At 36.1% G+C, this 22756-nt stretch overlaps 2 protein-coding genes across 14 annotated transcripts in view; one reads left to right on the forward strand and one right to left on the reverse strand.

The window, feature by feature from the left end:
• The window catches only part of GLIPR1L2 (GLIPR1 like 2), a 31657-nt gene extending 19109 nt beyond the window's left edge, over window positions 1-12548 (reverse strand). Inside the window, exons 1-3 of the mRNA XM_032346986.1 lie at window positions 12324-12548; window positions 9981-10226; window positions 7725-7828 (exon numbers count right to left, since the gene is read on the reverse strand). Of these exons, the coding sequence (XP_032202877.1) occupies window positions 7725-7828; window positions 9981-10226; window positions 12324-12539 (566 nt within the window). The 5' untranslated portion in view covers window positions 12540-12548. The remainder of the gene's footprint in view (window positions 1-7724; window positions 7829-9980; window positions 10227-12323) is intronic.
• The window catches only part of CAPS2 (calcyphosine 2), a 175236-nt gene that overhangs the window by 55485 nt on the left and 96995 nt on the right, over window positions 1-22756 (forward strand). The gene's annotated exons all lie outside the window — the stretch shown is intronic.

Genomic DNA, 22756 nt, shown 5'->3' on the forward strand with positions numbered 1-22756 from the left:
CCCCAGAGTCTTTACCTGCAGTTCTTACTACTTTGGAACCTATCCTATACCTTCATGTCTCATGATTCATTTACATTTCCCATAGTTGTCTGTCTACCCAATGTGTCTGAAACAGAACACTTTCTATTCCCCCAAGGTTTACTCATTTATGAGCCTTCCCTACCTAATTTAATGGTATCACCACTCATCTAGTTGCTCAAATTAGGCAGATATATCATCCTTGATTATTCTATTACATTCACTCCTCAAGTTAAATCAATCAGCATATATTATTAGCTCCATCTTCAAACTACATCATGATCTGACCTTCCTTCACCATTTCCATGCAATGGTAGGCAGAATTCATGTCATAGAAGTATAGGTATCGACAGTGGTAGAGCAGAACTTTCCTCTGAATAGTCATCCTGGGGCACTGGCTCACTTTAAGCCATGGCTGTGCCACCTTCTAGGACAACTGAATCTTCCACCAGATCCTCTGTGTCCAGCCAACAGATGAGAAAAGATCAGAGTGTGAAGGAACATGGGGAAAAGTGGCCTATATTCTACTGGCTGAAGTTTGTCACAGGACCCCACCAAATTTTAGGGAGGCTAGCTATCTGTTTGTGAAATAAAGAAAATGGCACCACCTGCCAAACTCTATTTCCTTAACTATAAATAAAGAAAATTTTCTTTATTAAATACTTTTGGATACTATCATTTACTTCTTTTGGCATTAGAGTCAAGTCGTTTTCATCAACCCCAGATCCCTTACCTTACCTTTAGACCTATATTCAGGTAAATGTTTCTATGATTTCATACCTGCTTTTACAACAACTCTATTCTATTTAAAGTATACATATGTGTGCATTTTGTTAATGTTGCTTTTTAATTTATTTACTTACTTATACATTTGTTTATTTTTACACATTTCCTTCCCAAAAGAGTACAAGCATTTTTAGGATAGACACCATATTAAAAAATATGGAATTCTCTTGCCTATTCAGTGTTTGGTGCACCTCCCACAAATATATATTTAATTAAACAAAAGGCCCTGCAGTCACCTACAGATACAACATGTCCAAAAATAAACAAATGCTTTTCCTCCACACTACATCTTTTCCTAGCTTAGTTAATAAAATAACCTATCACTGAAACTTAATATCTCATGGTCATATTTGATTGTAGCAGTTCCAATGTCTAAGTTCAAGGCTAGTCTAATTAATACTTTTAAAATTTTACTTTATTTTGTTTAGAAATATATGAGTCTTTGAAACTGAATAATAATCACTAGAAAATGATATATATAAATATTATTTCAGTTCATTTTTTTCTGATCCTTACGAGTGATCTTAATCTTTATATGAGTATTTTATAGACTAGGAACGTTCTCTCTTCTTTGATTATTATTTACACTCCATTTATTCTTCTCTGTTCCTTAGGAGCGCCAGTTTATAGATTTATCTGCCCTATATAGTTCCTTTCTTTCTTTAAACATATTTTGATTTCCATTATTCATCTTTGTGTTCTAAGAGGTTCAAGGTTGTCATTGATTTATATTTTCTCTATGGCAAATCTGTCTTATTCTTCCATTCTGTATTACTTTCCTGTGGCTACTTTAACAGATTAGTATAAATTCAGTGATTAAAGCAACAAAAATTTATTCTCCTAGTTCTGGGGACCTGTAGTCCAAAATCAAGTTGATGGCAGGACTGCATTCCCTCCAAAGGCTCATGGGGGGATTTCCTTGACTCTTCCAGGTTCTGGTGGCTCCAGAAGTTCCTTGGTTTATTAATATATCACTCCAACCTCTTCTATGATCTCTTTGCTTCTTCCTCTTCTGTGTAACTAAGTGCCAAATTTCCCTTTCCCTCTCTTACATGAATATATGTGATTGCATTTAGGGCCACTTAAATATTCTAGGCTAAGCAATTCCTCTTAAGATCCTTATCTTGATCACATCTTTTGCCATATAAGACAATACTCATTCTTGTCATATAGGTTAATATTGACAGTTCTGTTAATTAGGACCTGGTTATATCTTTGTTGGGGGTGCTGTACCATCCAGTTCCCTACACATTCCAATTTTCAGTTTGTCTCTCTTATATTAATTTTTACTCAGTATTTCATAATACTATGATGGATTGATTTTTCTGCTAACTATTCTTATGAAAGATAGCTATTACTGTCTACTTTGAGTACATATAAAATAAAACTTGGACTGAGTTGACTAATGTATGTTCTAATCTAGATCCTTCATGGGGAAAACTTGCCAATATTTGTATCAAAAGAAAAATGGCTGATAGAAATTTCAAGAAAAGCTTATGGGACAGGTGGGTGGAAAGTATAATAATCCTACCTTGTAGCTTCATCTTATCACTATACTTATAGGGTAGTCTTGCACTCATTACTGTAATTGAGGTCACCAAATACCTTCATCTTATCAAATGAAAATGTCATCTCTCTTTCCTCATGCTTTTCATTTTTTTAGAGGCATCTCATACAGTTAGCCACTTTGAGCATATTGACTCATGTTTTTCACTTGGCTTCCAAGTACCCCTTACCAGCACCATTTAGATTTTCCTCTTATCTTCTTTGTCTAAAGTTGAAATATGGTAGTGTTCCAGGGCTTGACCCTTAAAATCAATCTCTATACTCTCACATAAGGTGATTTCATTCAAGACTGTAATTTATTTCTATCTCAGGGCTTTTATGCCAGTAGTGTCCTCTGCTTAGAAACCTATCCCAGATCTTTGCAGAACTTTTTACTTCTCATGATTCATTTCATTTCCCATATTTATATTTCCACCTAATATGTCCAAACCAAAACACATTTCCTGTTCTTCCCTATTGAATTGATGGCATCATTATTCATCCAGTTCATCAAACTAAAGACATAGGTATCATCTTGGATTATTGATCCCATTTATCCCTCAATCAAATCCATAAACTAGTATTATTAGCTCCAGATTAACTCCATGATATATGCAGAAACTGACCTTTCCTTTCAATTCCCATTCTATGATAGGCAAAATTCTAGGATGGACCATAAGATCCCTTCCCCTGTTATATACATGTCTTGCTTAATTCCCAGGACAGTGAGTATGATGAACTTTACTTCTATTAATAATGGTTTATGTTATATGGCACAGTTGACCTTAAAATAAGAAAAACTATCCAGGTGGGCCTGACTCAATTATTTGGCATTCTAAAAGCAAAGAGTTTTCTCTAGCTGGTCACAGAAAAGAAGTCAGAGACTTGAAGCATGAGAAGGTTTTACTGACTTAAAAATGGGGGCAGTTTTGTGTTAAGGAATGTGGGCAGCCTCTAGAAGCTGAGAAGAACCTCTGGCTGAGAGCCAGCAGCTAAATGTGTCCAAGTCCTATAATTACATTGAACTGAATTCTCCTAACAATTGTAATGTGCTTGGAAGCAGATTCTTCCCTAGAGTCTTAGAGATAAGAACTCAGTCAAGTTCTTGATACTGGCCTTTGAGACCCTGAGCAGAGAATCCAGCCACAGCTGTGCATGAACTTACAGCCTATAGAACAATTTGATAACAAAAGGTACTGTTTTAAGTCACTAAATTTGTGGTAACTTATTATGTAACAAAAGAAAACCAATGCACATTCTAAAACCCTAATCCAAAATAGACTAGGGGCACCTGGCTGGCTCATTCAGTATAGCATGCTACTCTTGATCTCAGGGTCATGAGTGTAGGCCCCACAATGTTTGTAGGGCTTACTTAAAAAAAAAAAGAATACCATAGTCTATAGCCTGTAATATAGAAAAAATCCAATTGTGTTTACTTCCTCTTTGTACCCATATTTTCCTATACTCAGTGCTCAGTATATAATAGCAAGGATAATCTTTTGGTTTTTTAAGGGTTCTTTTCAAAACATAAAAAAGATCATTTCACTCATTTGTTTAAGACTTTCCATTGCCTTGGCCATTATGTAGGATAAGTTCCAAAATCCTTAACATGCTATTTGGTAGCTGTCACCTAATTTTCCACTTGAACTCCTATCTCTTACCAGTTATGCATTTCTCAGACATGCTAAACTCATTCCAAGCTCAAAGGTTTTTGTATATGCTCTTATTTCTATCTGAAATATTTAGTCATCTTCAGGCCAAATGCCACTTTCTCTTACAACTACCTTGCCTATATTCCATCTGCTTATTTTGCCTTGTGTTTTATGGCATATTTTATTATCTAATTAAATGTTATTTATTTATGTGTTTATTTATATATTGTTTGTCTCCCTTCCAAGACTACAAACTAAATATGGTCAGCCTTTTTTGGTCTTGTTGGTAGACAAATCTGTGCCTTGTATAGAGGTGTTGAGTGCATTAATGAAGACTAGTGCCTCAGAGGAAACCTCTTTCCTCCCTTAAATCAGTACCTAGTTCCCTAAATTTTCAATACCAATTAGCAGTTAACTTTCAAAAGTTTCTCCCTATAACAGATATCATCCCAATGCTTTCATTCTGTAGTAATGAAAGGAAGCCTAAGAGGTTTTAAAATGACGCTATGTCTTGACTTGTTTTGTATGACTGTGTTCAGGGTCACAAAACAGGGTCAGGAAGGGGATTTCTGAGTGTGATTTGATTTATATCATAGTTCTCTTATTTTCCCTAACCAGAGGAATACAATCAGTAATCAGTAACTGATGTGTTTTTTTGTTTGTTTGTTTGTGTTTTCTTTTTGGTTAGTATCAGAGCATTTTATTTGGCAGAAATTTTTTCTTTCTTTCTTTTTTTTTTTAAAGATTTTATTTATTTATTTGACAGACAGAGATCACAAGTAGGCAGAAAGGCAGGCAGAGAGAGAGGAGGAAGCAGGGTCCCTGCTGAGCAGAGAGCCCGATGCAGGGCTCAATCCCAGAACCCTGAGATCATGACCTGAGCCGAAGGCAGAGGCTTAACCCACTGAGCCACCCAGACGCCCTGGCAGAAATTCTTTCTTAATCTTAGCATGTAGTCATTCTTTTTACTGTTTTCTTAACATGTTGATTAGGATATTTTCTCACTTGATTGGACATTTTAATAGTATTACTTATAATATAATCTTGACCTATAACAAAACTTCAGATTTTCCCACAAAATTCTCTAGCGATGGAGGCTATTTTGCAAGGTAGTTATTTCCCATAATAGGAAGGTATTCAGGTGTAGAGTAAACAATCACATGGTAAGTAAGGAGAAAGAATTCAAATTTAAATTTCTTTTCAGTGTACCAGAATTCATTGTTTATGCACCACACCTAGTGCTCCATGCAATATGTGCCCTCCTTAATACCCACCACCAGGCTTACCCAACCACCACCCCTCTCCCCTCCAAAACCCTTGGTTTATTTCTCAGAGTCCATAATCTCTCATGCTTCATCTCCCCCTTCAATTTACCGCAATTCAATTTTCCTTTCCTTCTCCTAATGTCCTCCAGGTTATTCTTTATGCTCTACAAGTAAGTGAAACCATATTATAATTGACTTTCTCTGCTTGATTTATTTCATGCAGCATAATCTCTTCCCGTCCATGTTGATACAAAAATTGGGTATTCATCCTTTCTGATGGAGGCATTATATTCCATTGTATATATGGACCATATCTTCTTTATTCATTTGTCCATTGAAGGGCATCTAGGTTCTTTCCATGGTTTGGTGACTGTGGCCATTGCGGCTATGAACATTGGGGTACATATGGCCCTTCTTTTCACTACATCTGTATCTTTGGGGTAAATACCCAGTAGTGCAATTGCAGGGTCATAGGGTAGCTCTATTTTTAATTTCTTAAGGAATCTCCACACTGTTTTGCAAAGTGGCTGCACCAACTTGCATGTAAGAGACTTCCCACCAACAGTGTAAGAGACTTCCCCTTTCTCCACATCCTTTCCAACACTTGCTGTTTACTGTCTTGTTAATTTTGGCCATTCTAACTGGCGTAATGTGGTGTCTCAATGAGGTTTTAATTTGAATTTCCCTGATAACTAATGATGATGAACATTTTTTCATGTGTCTGTTAGCCATTTGTATATCTTCTTTCGAGAAGTGTCTGTTCATATCTTCTGCCCATTTTTTCACGTGATTATCTATTATTTGGGTGTTGAATTTGAGGAGTTCTTTATAGATCTTGGATATAAGCCCTTTGTCTGTAGTGTCATTTGTGAATATCTTCTCCCATTCCCTGGGTTGCCTCTTTGTTTTGTTGACTGTTCCCTTTGTTGTGCAGAAGCTTTCTATTTTGATCAAGTCCCCAAAGTTAATTTTTGCTTTTGTTTCCTTTGCTTTTGGAGACAAGTCTTGAAAGAAGTTGCTGTACCTCGTGTCAAAAAGATTACTACCTATATTCTCTCCTCTAAGATTTTGATAGATTCCTGACTCATGTTGAGGTCTTTCATCCATTTTGGGTTCAACTGATTCAGAAAAAACATTTGACAAAATATAGCATCTGGTCCTGATTAAAATTCTTCCAAGTATGGACAGAGGGAACATTCCTTAACTTCATAAAATCTATCTATGAAAACCCACAGAGAATATAATTTTCAATGGGGAAAAGCTGACAGCCTCCCCTTTGAGATCAGGAACACGACAAGAATGCCCACCCTTGCCACTGTTGTTTAATACAGTACTAGAAGTCCTAGCAACAGCAATCAGACAATGAAGAGAAATACAAGGTTGGCAAATACAAATTGGCAAAGAAATACAAATTGGCAAAGAAGAAGTCAAACTCTCTCTCTTCACCAATGGCATGAAACTTTTTATGAAAAACACAAATACTTCACCCCCAAACTACTGGAACTCGTATAGCAATTCAGTAATGTGGCAGGATACAGAATCAATATACAGAAATCAGTTACTTTCTTATACACTAGCAATGATAATATAGAAAGGGAAATTAGAGAATCTATTCCATTTACTATAACACCAAGAACCATAAGATACCTTGGAATAAACCTAACCAAAGAGGTAAAGGATCTGTACTCGAGGAACTACAGAACACTCATGAAAGAAATTGAAGAAGACACAAAAAGATGGAAGACCATTCCATGCTCATGGATAGGAAGAATAAACATTGTTAAAATGTCTATACTGCCCAGAGCAATCTATACTTTCAATGCCATCCCGACCAAAATTCCACCAGCATTTTTCAAACTGCTGGAACAAATAATCCCAAAATTTGTATGGAACTAGAAAAGACCTCAAATCACTAAGGAAATGTTGAAAAAGAAAAACAAAGCTGGGAGCATCACATTGCCTGATTTCAAGCTTTACTACAAAGCTGTGATCATCAAGACAGCATGGTACTGGCACAAAAACAGATACACAGACTGGTGGAACAGAGTAGAGAGCCCAGATATGGACCCTCGACTCTATGGTCAAATAATCTTTGACAGGGCAGGAAAAAAATATACAGTGGAAAAAAGACAGTCTCTTCAATAAATGGTGCTGGGAAAATTGGACAGCTATGTATAGAAGAATGAAACTCGACCATTCACTTACACCATTCACAAAGTTAAAATTCTTTAAGGAAGTAATCCTTGGCTAATTTGTATGTTAAATCAATATGCCCAAAATATGACTTTTTTCAATATAGAATTGAAACTATTTCAATTTAAAATCTTTAGAATCTTACATTTAATTCTTTTATAGTGCACAAAAACATTTAGAAGAATATTTTGAAAGTTAGGAAAATTTAACCTTGAAAAATTCTCGATTTATTTTTATATTCTTTTTAAAATTTAAAACAACTTACCCTGGTGCATAGTTGCATATGAAAATTACTGCATATCTAATATGTCCAACTCTTGTACATGAAGTAGCAGCACAACCAACTTTGTAAGATGTGTCCCAAACAAGCTAAAATAAAATTTTCAAAGGAAACAAAATTTGATTCTAAACATTTACTGTCATGTTATAAACAATAATATGGTCAATTCACAAGGAGCTGTTAACCAAGCAATTTAAGGAATATGAAGTACTATTTGGATGCAGGTAGAGAATTCTCATAGATTTAGGGAAGCATTTCCCAAACTCTATTTAGGAAAACTTTAGCAGGTTCTGCCTTAGGATAAAGAGTTTGAGAAACACTGATCCAGAGAGTTTTACACCTTGAATCAATTTTCAAACTCCTGTTGAATCTGAGAGTTCTAGGATATTCACAGAGAGGAACAAGGAAAAGAGAAGTTTTGGAATACTGGAAGTTGTGACTGGAAAGGAGAAAAATGACATCAAGATTATAGAAAGGATGGAAAAGCAATATAAGAGTAGAGGGTAACTGAATGCAGTCAGCATTTCTCTTCTTTTGTTGAGGAAATTTCATTATAAAATAAAATAGAGTCTGGACCTGCAATTTAAAAAAATGTATAAAAGAGCTGGTTTATATAAAAAGAAAAACATGTCTTGAATTGGAGTGACAATATGAGAATGATTGAAGATATTCCAGAAATTCTCTGTAGGACTTTAGTATTTCAAATACTTCCATGTAACAAAAAAAGTACTTGTTTTGTCTGTTAACATCTGTGGAAGAGAGAAACAGTTTCTGGTATCCTTTTCTCTTTATCCCAAGCTTTAGTGGTTTTAAAAAATGAGAATTAAAAAATAAAGAAAAAATAAAAGAATAAAGAATAAAAAAATGAGAATTTTTTTAAAAAGAATTAAAAAAATTCTTATGGTTTCACTTACTTGTGGAGCATAAGGAATAACGTGGAGGACATTGGGAGTTGGAGAGGAGAAGTGAATTGGGGGAAATTGGAGAGGGAGATGAACCATGAGAGACTGTGGACTCTGAGAAACAAACCCAGGGTTTTGGAGGGGTGGGGGATGGGGGGTTGAGTGAGCCTGGTGGTGGGTATTAAGGAGGGCACATATTGCATGGAGCACTGGGTGTGGTGCATAAACAATGAATCTTGGAACACTGAAAAAAAATTAAATTAAAAAAAATTCTTAAAGAAACAGAGTGATATATTAAAAGAATAGAGAAGAGAATGTCAGCAGTAGTTGAAATGGAATTAAGCAGGTAAAAAACAGGAAACAAAAATCTCTAGGATATCAGAATTAAAGAGGAAAAAGTAACAGGAGAAGATCATGGAGTAGACTTCGTTAATTTACTGGGATTATTAAAATCGTATTAAGGAGTCTGACTTTGATATGAGCAAAACAATGGAGAACCACTCTAACTTTCTGGAAGAAAGAATGGATCAAACAGCTTTGAAACATGATTCATTCGATGGAACTTAGATACGAATTTAACATGACAAAATCATAGGATTTTAAGTTCTGCATAAAACATGACATCATAGTCTATTGATTGAAAAATAATCATCTCTCTTTTTTTTTTGAATAATCATCCCTTAAACCATCTTGGAAGTTAATCCAATTATTTCTTGATTCCTGATATAAATATTTATGGAAAACCAAAATAATGTTATGTTCTTGTTGTGTTGAGAATGTATGCGTAAGATAACTCTCTGTACTCAGTGCAGTATATAGATTATAAATAATGTGGCAGTGAAATAACAAGTGTATATAGAGGAAATAACAAGTGGTTCAGTATTGCTGGAGTATAAAGTGTAAAGGTGGATTGTTAGATGAGACAGGAAAACAACATCATTAATTTGCACTTAAAATGTTTTAATCAATCAGCTATATAGTAGTATGTGTACAGATCTGTGCAAAAAATAAGAAGTTCTTTACTTATGTCTATAGTCAATAATTTAAAAATAATTTTTGTTAGTTTCTTCCTTTTCCAGTGTGTATTACTCTTAGAAAAGCACCTTTCATTTTTGGATATAGAAATGAGATTTACTACATTTAAAGGAATGTTTTAGCTGTATGGTTCACATAATAGATGCAATCACAGACATTTTGAAGATCTAGGACTGATTAGAATTTTGATTCTATGAGAAGTAGTAACTTTACCATTTGAGGTTATTTATAAAATTGAAACATAATCAAAAACTTCGTAGAATGCAATTAAGGAGTCTATTGAATTAATATAAAAATTAGATACCTGTTTATAATTAGAACAGTCACTAGAGCAACTGTCATTTTCAAAATTGTACCTTTTCCTCTCTTCATACCAACTTCTGATAGCAATACTTGCAGTGAATTCATTTTCAGGTCCGACCCATATATTTTCACCAATACCATTAAATACAGGATGGGCCATTTTTAGTTCTTCTAAATGATTATTATGGTCAAGGATACATTTTTTCCCCCATGCTCTAGCAGTCCGTGACAAAGCTATATCCCAAGTCTGAAAAAATGCAAAAAGCAAAGAAAAAATAATAATAATGAGCATTTTTTTTCTTGTTCTCTAAATTATTTTCCTTGAGTTCTCATATTCTGTTTAAGGAAAACAATTCAAAACTGTGCTTATGAGCTTGTTGGTAGAATTTCTATGGGGGAAAATGTTCTTGAGTTAATCATAAATGAAATAAGTATTTCCTGAGGCAAAGGACTATCTATCTAATTGTAATTTAAAAATCATATTGTTAGATGATGCAAATGGTTATACACTCTAACATGTATTCTTTTCAGAATATATACTTTTAATCTCATTCCTTTTCTACATAATAATACAAAAATTTAAAGTATTCATCTAAGAACTATTTATTGAATACTGAGTTTATGCAAACTATTGTAATGTGGGGAATAAAATACAAAGTCAGGCAAAAATTTTTTCTTCTATATTTTATAAATATAAAATTTTAACACATAGTTGTACTTGCTGAATATCATAAACGATGCACATGTAAAGTTTTGTGGATAGTCTCAGAAATATAAGAAAATATCACAAGATACTGTTCCCTTGTTACCTATCTAGAAATATTCAGAATTGTGTAATTTTATCACTATTTTGAGACTCATTAAATTCACTGTACATTTAGATAAATCAACAAAAAAGTTGTAAAATCAAAATGGTTTGTACATGCTCCAATATATCTGAAAATAAACGTTTCTAAAAATGAATACCAAGATTTCCTTTGAGTTTTCTTAGTTAATTTCATAGATTATACATATAGAAAATATAGAAAACAAATATTTCTTTAGAATATCCCTCATATTTTCCTCCCCAAAGGTAAAAATTGTTAAAAAAATATTGCTTATGTATACATTTCTCTATCTCTGTATATATACATATACAAACATATTCAAATATAAGATATAAGCAGGGATGTTGTAGGTAGGCATTGGGTGATTTTTTTTTCTATACTATTGTAATCATGCCATATACAATATAACTGGCCTTCAACTTCACAGTTTTCACTTAAGAGAGATTGTTCCATTTTAGCATAACTAGATCTACCCAAGTTTTATAAAGTCAGCACAGTATTATTCCCCAATATGGATATTTTATAATACCTGTTACCATTCCCCTATTAATGGCCTTTTAGACAGCTTTCCATCTGCAAACAATGCTCCAAGGACTATCCTTCTATTGCTTTGTTTTGCATCTTGTTTATGTATCACATGCTACTATGTACTAGTCCCTATTCTAAGTGTTTTCTAAGCATGATTTCACTCAATGTTCACAATAATCCCATGAGTTATGCATAATTATTGCTTTTATCTCACAAAGGAAGTAATTGAAACACAAAAAAGTTAAGTAGTTTACTTATAGCTACTTAGAGTCAGTAAACTGTGGAGCCTGGATTTAAATCCAGGAAATCCAACTCTCAAGTCCAAGTTTGTAAGCATTTAGTCATTGCTTCCCATGACTGTGTTATGGGAAAATACCTTTTAATACACTGCTGGTATTTGCTTAATTTGGCATAGTCCTTTAGAAGAGCAATTGCTATATATCATATAAATTTAAAATACCATACTCTTAATTTATTTATCCTATTTCTCGAATTTGTCTAAGGAGCTAATCCAGAGGGAAGAAAAAACTTATGTCTATGGAAACAGTCCTTGTAATATCATTTAATAATATAAATTGGAAGCTCCTAATTGCCTGGTAAGAGAATATTTATTTAAATGACAGTCACAAAGACTAGTAGCAAGAGAACAGTTGATGAGGTGTAAAATGGAAATAGGAGGGGGAAATGGAGGAAAAAGGAAGAACAACATTGTAAGGGAATGCAAAATCAAGGCCGGGGCTGGGATGAGGTGACTGAGACAATCCCTCAGCTGAGTACTTCTACAAATCCCAGTACTGTGCAAAATCTTGGCAATAACCGTGTGTCACAGTGACATGTTTTTTTATCTGAGGGAATTTTTTAAACCTAAACTAAAAGTGCTGTTCCCCGCGATCCGTCAACCTCAGTGAAGCCATGCCCGGGTTCTGAGGTTGAGGGGTGGCATTGTGACAAGGAGGTTGTTGGTTTGGGCAACCGCCTTAGAGCCTCACCATGAAGCGCAAGTTAGACCCTCGGGGGAGGACGTTGCCCCGGAGCTCATTGTGGAGGTTCACGTACTCATTGATAAAGTGTACATCCTCTTCGTGAGGAAGTGTCGCGTTCAAACCAAAATCCAGCAGTAGTAGCCACAGCCTCAAAACGCCTCCTCGCATCAGGGGAAGTGATTGGGCGCACCATTCCCGCGCAAAGGGCCTTGGAGCCTCCATGGCCCACCCGTCGCAGACAGGCCAGTGCGCACGCGCCAGCCCGCCCCTACCAAGCCACGCCCCGACCCACGCAAGCTGGGCCTGCTTTTGGAGGCGCTTAGGGAGAAGCGGTAACGAAGTCCTAGGTTTAGGGGCAGAGAGTCATAGCAATCTGCAGAACTAACCGAAGAAAGGCTTGAGTCAAAGGAGTACAGGCTTTTCACTAAACTAAGCTAACTAAATATGGGGCACCTGGGTGGCTCAGTGGGTTAAAGCCTCTGCCTTTGGCTCGGGTCATGATCCCAGGGTCCTGGGATCTAGCCCCACATTGAGCCCCACATCCACCCTCCGCTCAGCGGGGAGCCTGCTTCCTTCTCTCTCTCTTTGCCTGCCGCTCTGCCTCCTTGTGATCTCTCTTTCTGTCAAATAAAAAATAAAATCTTTAAAAAAACAAAAACTAAAACTAAATATTATCCAAAGTTGATTTCTGATATCACATGATGTGTCATCGTTTATTAATGAGCCATCTGTACTGAATGCCAGTTGCTGAATAATGAACGTGTTTGAGGAACTTTCTAATTATGCAAGGGGAAATGAGCATTCTTCTTTGATACTGTTGAAAATTCAGTAGATCTTTTTCTTCCATTCTTGCCTCTTGAGTTGAAAATTTAGTGCGGGATGCACCCTTTCTTATCCTCATGGACAAAGGCATTTCCTCTTTAATTCAGACTTCCTCACTGAGATTTTTCTGTTAGTGTTTTAATAATCTTTTGTGAGGAACCACAGAATAAATGGAAGACTGAAAAGCTTAGCTTGTAGGGGGTAGAGTAGAAAACATCAAGTTCTCCTAAGGTTAAAGTATTTTCATTTCATCTCACCAGATCTGTATAGACAGCCTATAATATTAGAGTTCATCATCTCTGACAAATTGTCTTGTTCACAGTTGGTAAGAACTCTTTTTTTTTTTTTTTTTTTTTTCATTTCTTTCTTTCAGGCAAAATGGCTAGTGTCTTAGCAGATTTTGGCTTGGTCTCTTTGCGTTCAAACATTTTGCTGAAGAAAACTTGCTTTGAGGAATATAAGTTCTAGGCACAAAATAAAAGCACATATTTGGCTTGGGATACACACTTGCATATAACAAACCGTGCTCCATAGCATTGAAGAGGTATTTGAAATCAGGGACACTGGGACAGAATTTTGCCAAAAAGGAAGCATTGGCATCTGGCTGGTCAAAATATATTTTAAAATGTGCTTTAAAAAATTACAGTGTACAGGGGCAACAGGGTGGGTCAGTGGGTTAAGCCTCTGACTCTTGGTTTCTGCTCAGGTCATGATCTGGGATGGTGGGATCAAGTCTCAACTTGGGCTCCCCTCTCAGTGGGGAGTCAGCTTGAGATTCTCTTCCTCTCCCCCTCCTGTCATGGTCTTGCTCTGTGTCTCTTTTTCTATAAAATAAATAATCTTTTAAAAAATGATGATGATGTATACAATTGAAAGCAGTAGACCTCACAAGATGGTTTCATTCATGCTGTTATACTTCTATATTTATTGCCAGTGTTTATTACCAGGCAATGTGTTAGATAATTGAGAAAGACCCAGACTCTGCTGCCAAATAGCCTATAGTTTAGAGAACTAGCAAATTGGTAACTCTATTAACATGTGATAAAAATAAAACCAAAATGTTGTTGCAGCATGTATGGGACAATTAACACCCTTTATGAGGACCATGGAAGCCTTTCTAGAGAATGTAACTGCAAGAATATGAAGCATACACGTGACAGAGCACATTCTAAGCAAAGGAAAAGAGCATGTAATTATACCAGGAGATCTGAAAAGACTACAACTGTTTTAGTATGAGCAGGTACTAAAACAGGGATGGAGGTGGCATGTGGTGAAAGATGGAATTCCTTTATTATATTGGTACTGTTGTTAGATTATGAGAATTGCTGTATCAAGGCACAAGATAAATAGTATAATGCAATCTTAGATTAGGAAGAAATTTTAGACAATTTTACTAGTCCTATGTATTGGTCAGACGCTCTGACACATCACTAATAGGAGATCATTATACTTCTCCTTAAATAATTATACTAAGAAGGAAGTTACTGTCTCTTAGGCAACCTATTGCTGGACACCACATTCAGTCACAGGTATTTCTTTAGGACCTCCTATATGTCTGAGTCCCTTATAGGTGTTAGAGTTACAAACTAAATATGTAGTCTGAACAAACTAAATATGTAGTCTATCCATATGAATCTTTTACTTATGGGTGATACAAATAAACTAATAATTATGATGCAGAGTAGTAAATGCTATTTTTGAAAAAGATTTTACTTATTTTAGAAAGAGAGAGAGAGAGAGAACATGAGCAGGGGAAGGGACAAAGGGAGAGGGAGATGAAGAAGTAGATTCCCCATTGAGTTTGGCGCCTGATGCAGGCTCCATGTCAGGACCCAGAGATCATGACTCCAGCTGATATCAGATGCTCAATCAACTAAGCCACCTAGGTGCCCCAGTAAATGCTACTTTTAGTTTATTTAAAAAATTCTTACTTTGTTACAGGCACTATTTTATTTTTTAAAATTTTTTATTGTGGTAAAATACACATTACCATAAAATTTACCATTTTAACCATTTTTAGTGTAAAATTCAGTGGCAGCTACATTCACAGTATTGTATAATTGTCATTAGTGTTTCCAGAACTATCTGGGGCTATTTAAAATGCTTGGAAAATATCAATTCATTTAAATCATAAATGTTTGAGAAACAGACACTATGATTATCTGATTAACAGATGGAAAACTCAGAAAAAGAGGTCACGTAACTGGTCTAAAGTCACCAGCCAGTATATGGTAGAGCTAGTTTTTAAACCCAAGTGACTAAAATGGAAGTACAGAGGAAGGGCCCATAAATCCAGGTAGTTTTTTTTTTGTGCAGAAAGAGGTTGGGTTTGCTGAGAATGTTTTGCAAAATATTCAGTCTTTCAGTGAATTGGTCCACATTATGTACTTCATACAAGAAACATTTCAAATGTATTACATTCTAAAATACATTTTTCAAAAAATTTAAAGGGGTATGTTATATTTGAGGATTATTTAACCACTGTTTAACATTTTATGTATTAAAATCACAGAGTCTATATCAGAGGCCTTGGGCAGAGCATCCCAAGATGGGACACTTTGGCATGAAGACTAGTTTGAGTTCAAAAACAACCAAAACCGAGCAGATTCAGGAAAAGCTCTTTATCTCCCTGCAACTGTGAGGTCTCTATAAAGAATTTAGATAGAGGACTGCTCCAGGAAGAGAGTTATTGCCATAGATTACTACATTATACTATGACCTAGTTTTGATAGACAGGGAGGAACCTAGCAGGGTCTGTTTGATCAAAGTCTTCTATGTCCCCTTGGTTTTTTTTTTTTTTTTTTTTTTTTTTTTTTTTTTTTTTTGTCCCCTTGTTTCTGAAAGGTCCAGCAAACATTTATTATACATTTACTTTTTGATCTTCCTGTGAATTGTACTTTTTCTCTTTGAGATCCAGATTGCTGTTCCCTTCTCCCTAGTTCAGAATGATATATATACCTTATTTTGCCTGTCTTTGGAATTTCTGTGTCTGTTTGGATTTCCCATACATACAAAATCAAGTTTTGATTTTCTTTTGTTAATCTGTCTCATGACAATTTGATTCTTATTCAAGCCAGAAGGACCATGAATAAGAAAGGAAATTCTTCTCCCCAGTGGTACTAAAAGATGTTCATTTTCTCATAAGTTCTTATAGCTTGTAACTTTTTGAATTTTGAAATTTTAGCCTATTCATCTAGCCCTCAAAGAGTTTTAACTTGTTTAATCTCTAAAGTGGTGATATAATTTAACTCATTAAATTTCTTGAAGGCATTGGAATTGTTAGTGTATTGACAGAATCATCTATTTCTTTACAAGCAATGTGAAAAATAAATTATCACTAAATTATTTATTTTACTAAAGTTCTGCTGCAGATGTTCTTTTTGAATACTGATTTACTTTTCTGTTGTGTCTACAGAGATATTGTCTTCACTTGAAAAGTATGGGTAATTTTAGGATACAGACTTTAAGCCTCTTGCTTATCTCAGATGTCTTTGGGATTGTTTTCAGTTTCTGTACATTGTGATTGAAATTTTAGGGAAAAATACTCTAATTCACACTCTGATTTTGATAAAAACTAACAAGTTTAAAAATACATTTTTTATGTACACTTAAGAAGAATGATCATGCAATAGGCCAAAGATTATTTTGTTGTCCGTAGAGATATTATTGAGGAGACATGCTGTTTTTACTTTACTCTTATTCTTTCACTTTTATGTCAGTCTTCACTTGATTGATCTGTTCTATAATTCCAAAAATTCAAATTATAATAATGGTGCATGAGAACCATTATAAGAGAAAAACCGAAATGATGCACAAATAAGATGAACATTCCCAAATGGAAAGATGGATGTTAGTTCATTAAAATGTAAATAGAAAACAACTGAGTTGATATTTATCAGCTAGATAAATATCAAAGGATTAAAATCATGGATGTGCCATCAAGATACATTTGAGAATCATTTAAAATTCCTAAGAAAATGAACAACACAATTAGAAAAATAAAGGAGATAAGTAGGCAATTGATTAAAAAAAAAAAAGGCCAGAAACTGTGGAAATTTCATGTTGCACCTATCATTCTCACATATAGATAAAATTTTACTGTATATAATCAGCTTCCAGGAAGAGTTTAGACCTCAGGAAATAAAATATAGTATACCTCTATCTAAAAGTCAAAAGCATAAAATTGAATATAAATCTGGGAATATTTATATGAAATTTTGACTCCTAAATTTATATTATTTTTGTATTCTTGAGGTCAGTATTTATTTAGAGTGGTTGTATATATGCAATGACTCCTAGGACTCCTTGACCAAAGGAAAGTCTTCCCTCACACCATCTTAACGCTCAAAAAATATATCTGTAAATCTGAATGAAGTTTATAAAAATATGTTTAAACCTATTAGTAGTTCAAGAAATGGAAAGTAATAGCATCTACCTCACAGGATTAAGAGGACTATATAATTATTATATGTGAAGCACTTAGTGCTTGGCATGTTGTAAACCTTACTTAGTGTTAGGTATTACTATTATTAAATTAATACTATTAATAAACAGTACCTCATTTTTGCTTATATTGACAAGAACTAAAATAAATTTTTAACCAATAGTATGGTGTCAGACACGTTATGCATTTTTAATACATATTTATTGAGTTATTTTGATAAGGAGCAAATCCAGTGTGTACAGGAGAGTCCTTGGCATTTTTTGACAGGGAGCAATGGCAAATGGTATATAGCTTTCCTGAGGGAAAATGGGAGTTCTATAGGGAGTGATGATTTGGGGATTTTTTTTATTTCTTTTGTGCAGTATATCAACCTGCGTAGATTTAATTACAGGGTATATTACCTGGTTTTAACTAAGCCAACCATTAGCAAATGATCACATGTCTTGCTGAAAGGAAATTACAGGTTAATTATAGTTGTAAAGACACAAGTGCAAACAAACAGTATCAGTTGATTCTTTTTTTAAAAAAATTATTTGTCAGAGAGACAGGAAAAAAAGAGAGAACAAGCAGGGGAAGTGGCAGGCAGAGGGAGAAGCAGGCTATAGGCTAAGCAAGGAGCCTGATGAGGGACTCAATCCCAGGACCCTGGGCTCATGACCTGAGCCTATGACAGATGCTTAACTGACTGAAGCACCCAGGTATCCCGAGTATCAGTTGTTTCTTATCATCGTCCTGGCACAAACCTCTCTTTAGCACCTATTTTTAAATTCATTATTATGTGATCCCTTTCAGGTTCAGTTTTTGAGTATTTAAAATGTATATTGTTCTATTATAAAACTACACATAATACATGTAATTAAATGATATATGTATACTTTTTTAAAAAAGATTTTATTTATTTGACAGAGAGAGAGATCACAAGTAGGCAAAGAGGCAGGTAGAGAGAGAGGGAGAAGCAGGCTCCCCAGCGAGCAGAGAGCCCGATGCGGGGCTCAATACCAGGACCCTGAGACCACGACCCACGCCAAAGGCTGAGGCCCAGCCCACCGAGCCACCAGTATAGAGTCACCAACTCCCTGACTTGTTAAAAAATGCCCTGGGTTTGGTGTGTTTTTTTGTGTCCTTGAAAACTCCTCAGTCCCAGGCAAAGCAGGACTGTTGACCAGTCTGTCTATCTATCGGTCTATCTGTCTATTTTACTGATAAGGATGCATAATCAAAAAACTGTAGAGAATGCTGTTTAAAGCCATCTGTTTATGATCCTTCCCAAGGGGTAGGAATGTGATAAACCTGGCCCAGCTACGACTGATGAGTCTGATGAGTTTACTGCCAAGTGATTAGTCAAATTTGTGGGAATTTCAAAGATACCCTAGTAGGAGAAGAGGATCCCCCGAAAAGAATGCACTGTTTAGATTCCGAGTTAAGTGCCTTCAGTAAATTGAAAAGGCCAAACCCAGAGCAGTTTGTATAGTAATGGCAAACTGAGTGAAATAGGAGGGTTAATTACTTAAGGTCACTATTAAGAACAAGATTTTCTCAGAGTAAAAGAATGGCTAATGATGGGCGCCTGGGTGGCTCAGTGGGTTAAGCCGCTGCCTTCGGCTCAGGTCATGATCTCAGGGTCCTGGGATCGAGTCCCGCATCGGGCTCTCTGCTCAGCAGGGAGCCTGCTTCCCTCTCTCTCTCTCTGCCTGCCTCTCTGTCTACTTGTGATCTCTCTCTGTCAAGTAAATAAATAAAATCTTTAAAAAAAAAAAAAAAAAGAATGGCTAATGATGTCAGCCCTCCCAACATGTCCTTTGAAGAGCCTATGGATATGATCATAAGGAATAGAAAAGACAACTCTTTGACCCAGAATTTTTCTTCTTGCCAATGAGAGGAAGCCCCACTCAGAAAGGCAGAGGCACTCCAGCTACCAAGCTTCTGTTCACACTTCAGCGTAGAGAACTTTGCAAATAGAGACCACCTTTTCTAAGAAATACCACTACTTGCAAGTTTCCATAGCAGTGCCAATTTAATATTCTGAGAAATATTTCTTCAAAATCAGAGAATATAATCTATCTTATTAATTCTTTCAAAGAACCAGCTCCTAGTTTCGTTGATTTGTTCTATTGTTTTTTTGGTTTCTATTTCATTGATTTCTGCTCTGATCTTTATGATTTCTCTTCTCCTGCTGGGTTTAGGCTTTCTTTCTTGTTCTTTCTCCAGTTCCTTTAAGTGTAGGGTTAGGTTGTGTACCTGAGACCTTTCTTGTTTCTTGAGAAAGGCTTGTACTGCTATATATTTTCTTCTCAGGACTGCCTTTGTTGTGTCCCACAGATTTTGAACCGTTGAGTTTTCATTATCATTTGTTTTCATGAACTTTTTCAATTCTTTAATTTCCTGGTTGACCCATTCATTCTTTAGAAGGATGCTGTTTAGTCTCCATGTGTTTGGGTTCTTTCCAAATTTCCTCTTGTGATTGAGTTCTAGCTTCAGAGCATTGTGGTCTGAAAATATGCAGGGAATGATCCCAATCTTTTGATACTGGTTGAGACCTGATTTAGGACCCAGGATGGGATCTATTCTGGAGAACGTTCCATGTGCACTAGAGAAGAATGTGTATTCTGTTGCTTTGGGATGAAATGTTCTGAATATATCTGTGATGTCCATCTGGTCCAGTGTGTCATTTAAGGCCTTTATTTCCTTATTGATCTTTTGCTTGGATGATCTGTCCATTTCGTGAGGGAAGTGTTAAAGTCCTCTACTATTATTGTATTATTGTTGATGTGTTTCTTTGATTTTGTTATTAATTGGTTTATATAGTTGGCTGCTCCCACGTTGGGGGCATAGATATTTAAAATTGTTAGATCTTCTTGTTGGACAGATCCTTTGAGTATGATATAGTGTCCTTCCTCATCTCTTATTATAGTCTTTGGCTTAAAATCTAATTGATCTGATATAAGGATTGCCACTCCTGCTTTCTTCTGATGTCCATTAGCATGGTAAATTCTTTTCCACCCCCTCTTTAAATCTGGAGGTGTCTTCGTGTTTAAAATGAGTTTCTTGTAGGCAACATATAGATGGGTTTTGTTTTTTTATCCATTCTGATACCCTGTGTCTTTTGATTGGGGCATTTAGCCCATTAACATTCAGGGTAACTATTGAGAGATATGAATTTAGTGCCATTGTATTGCCTATAAGGTGACTGTTACTGTATATTGTCTCTGTTCCTTTCCGATCTACTACTTTTAGGCTCTCTCTTTGCTTAGAGGACCCCTTTCAATATTTCCTGTAGAGCTGGTTTGGTGTTTGCAAATTCTTTCAGTTTTTGTTTGTCCTGGAAGCTTTTAATCTCTCCTTCTATTTTCAATGATAGCCTAGCTGGATATAGTATTCTTGGCTGCATGTTCTTCTCATTTAGTGCTCTGAATATATCATGCCAGCTCTTTCTGGCCTACCAGGTCTCTGTGGATAAGTCTGCTGCCAATCTAATATTTTTACCATTGTATGTTACAGACTTCTTTTCCTGGGCTGCTTTCAGGATTTTCTCTTTGTCACTAAGTCTTGTAAATTTTACTATTAGGTGACAGTGTGTGGACCTATTATTGATTATGAGGGGGGTTCTCTGCACCTCCTGGATTTTGGTGCTCGTTCCCTTTGCCATATTGGGGAAATTCTCCCCAATAATTCTCTCCAGTGTACCTTCTGCTCCCCTCTCTCTTTCTTCTTCTGGAATCCCAGTTATTCTAATGTTGTTTCATCTTATGGTGTCAATTATCTCTCGAATTCTTTCTTCGTGATCCAGTAGCTGTTTGTCCCTCTTTTGCTCAGCTTCTTTATTCTCAGTCATTTGGTCTTCTATATCACTAATTCTTTCTTCTGCCTCATTTATCCTAGCAGTGAGAGCCTCCATTTTTGATTGCACCTCATTAATAGCTTTTTTGATTTCAACTTGGATAGATTTTAGTTCTTTTATTTCTCCCGAAAGGGCTCTTATATCTCCCGAGAGGGTTTCTCTAATATCTTCCATGCCTTTTTCGAGGCTGGCTAGAACCTTGAGAATCGTCATTCTGAACTCCAGATCTGACATATTACCAATGTCTGTATTGATTAGCTCCCTAGCCTTTGGTACTGCCTCTTGTTCTTTTTTTTGTGGTGAATTTTTGCGCCTTGTCATTTTGTCCAGATAAGAGTATATGAAGGAGCAAGTAGAATACTTAAAGGGTGGCAACAACTCCCAGAAAATATGCTTTAACCATATCAGAAGAGATCCCAAATCATGAGGGGGGGGAGGGGATAAAAAGAGGTTCAGAAGGAAAGAAAAAAAAAAGCAAAGAAAAGAAACAATGAAAAAAAGAAAACAAATAAAGAAAAAGTATAAAAAAGAAAAAATATATATATAGTAGATAAACTAGTTAAAAAACGTTAAAAAAGAAAAGCATAAAAGTAAAAAAAAATTTAGCAGAAGAGGAGAAAAAAATTGAAAAAGAAAAAAAAATAACTGCCAGACTAAAGAATCATGGGGAGAAAGCCATGAGTTCCGTGCTTTGCTTTCTCCTCCTCTGGAATTCCGCTGCTCTCCTTGGTATTAAAACTGCACTCCTTGGTAGGTGAACTTGGTCCTGGATGGATTTCTTGTTGATCTTCTGGGGGAGGGGCCTGTTGTAGTAATTCTCAAGTGTCTTTGCCCCAGGCGAATTGCACCGCCCTTACCAGGGGCTGGGCTGAGTAATCCGCTCGGGTTTGCTTTCGGGAGCTTTTGTTCCCTGAGCATTTTCTGTAGAGTTCCGGAGGATGGGAATACAAATGGCGGCCTCCTGGTCTCCGGCCTGGAGGAGCTGAGAGCCCGGGACCCCACTCCTCAGTGCGCCTTCAGAGAACCGCGCCCAATTACTCCTGTTTCCGTGGCCTCCGGCTGCGCTCCAAGCTCACCGAGCCTGCGACCCATTCAAGGTAACCCCTAGCTGGGAGCTCACTCCTTGTCTCTGTCTCTGTAGCTGGCTTCCCTGTTCTAATACCTGTAAGCTCTGTGACACTCAGACACCCCTGATCCTTCTGTGACCCTGCGGGACCTGAGGCCACGCTGACCCCGCGTGGGCTTCACCCCGGTTTAGCCTCTGGAGCGATGTCCCTCAGTGGAACAGACTTTTAAAAGTCCTGATTTTGTGCTCCGTTGCTCCACCGCTTGCAG

The sequence above is a fragment of the Mustela erminea genome, chromosome 6 (genome assembly GCF_009829155.1).
Source record: "Mustela erminea isolate mMusErm1 chromosome 6, mMusErm1.Pri, whole genome shotgun sequence".
In the NCBI taxonomy this organism is placed as follows: Eukaryota; Metazoa; Chordata; class Mammalia; order Carnivora; family Mustelidae; genus Mustela; species Mustela erminea.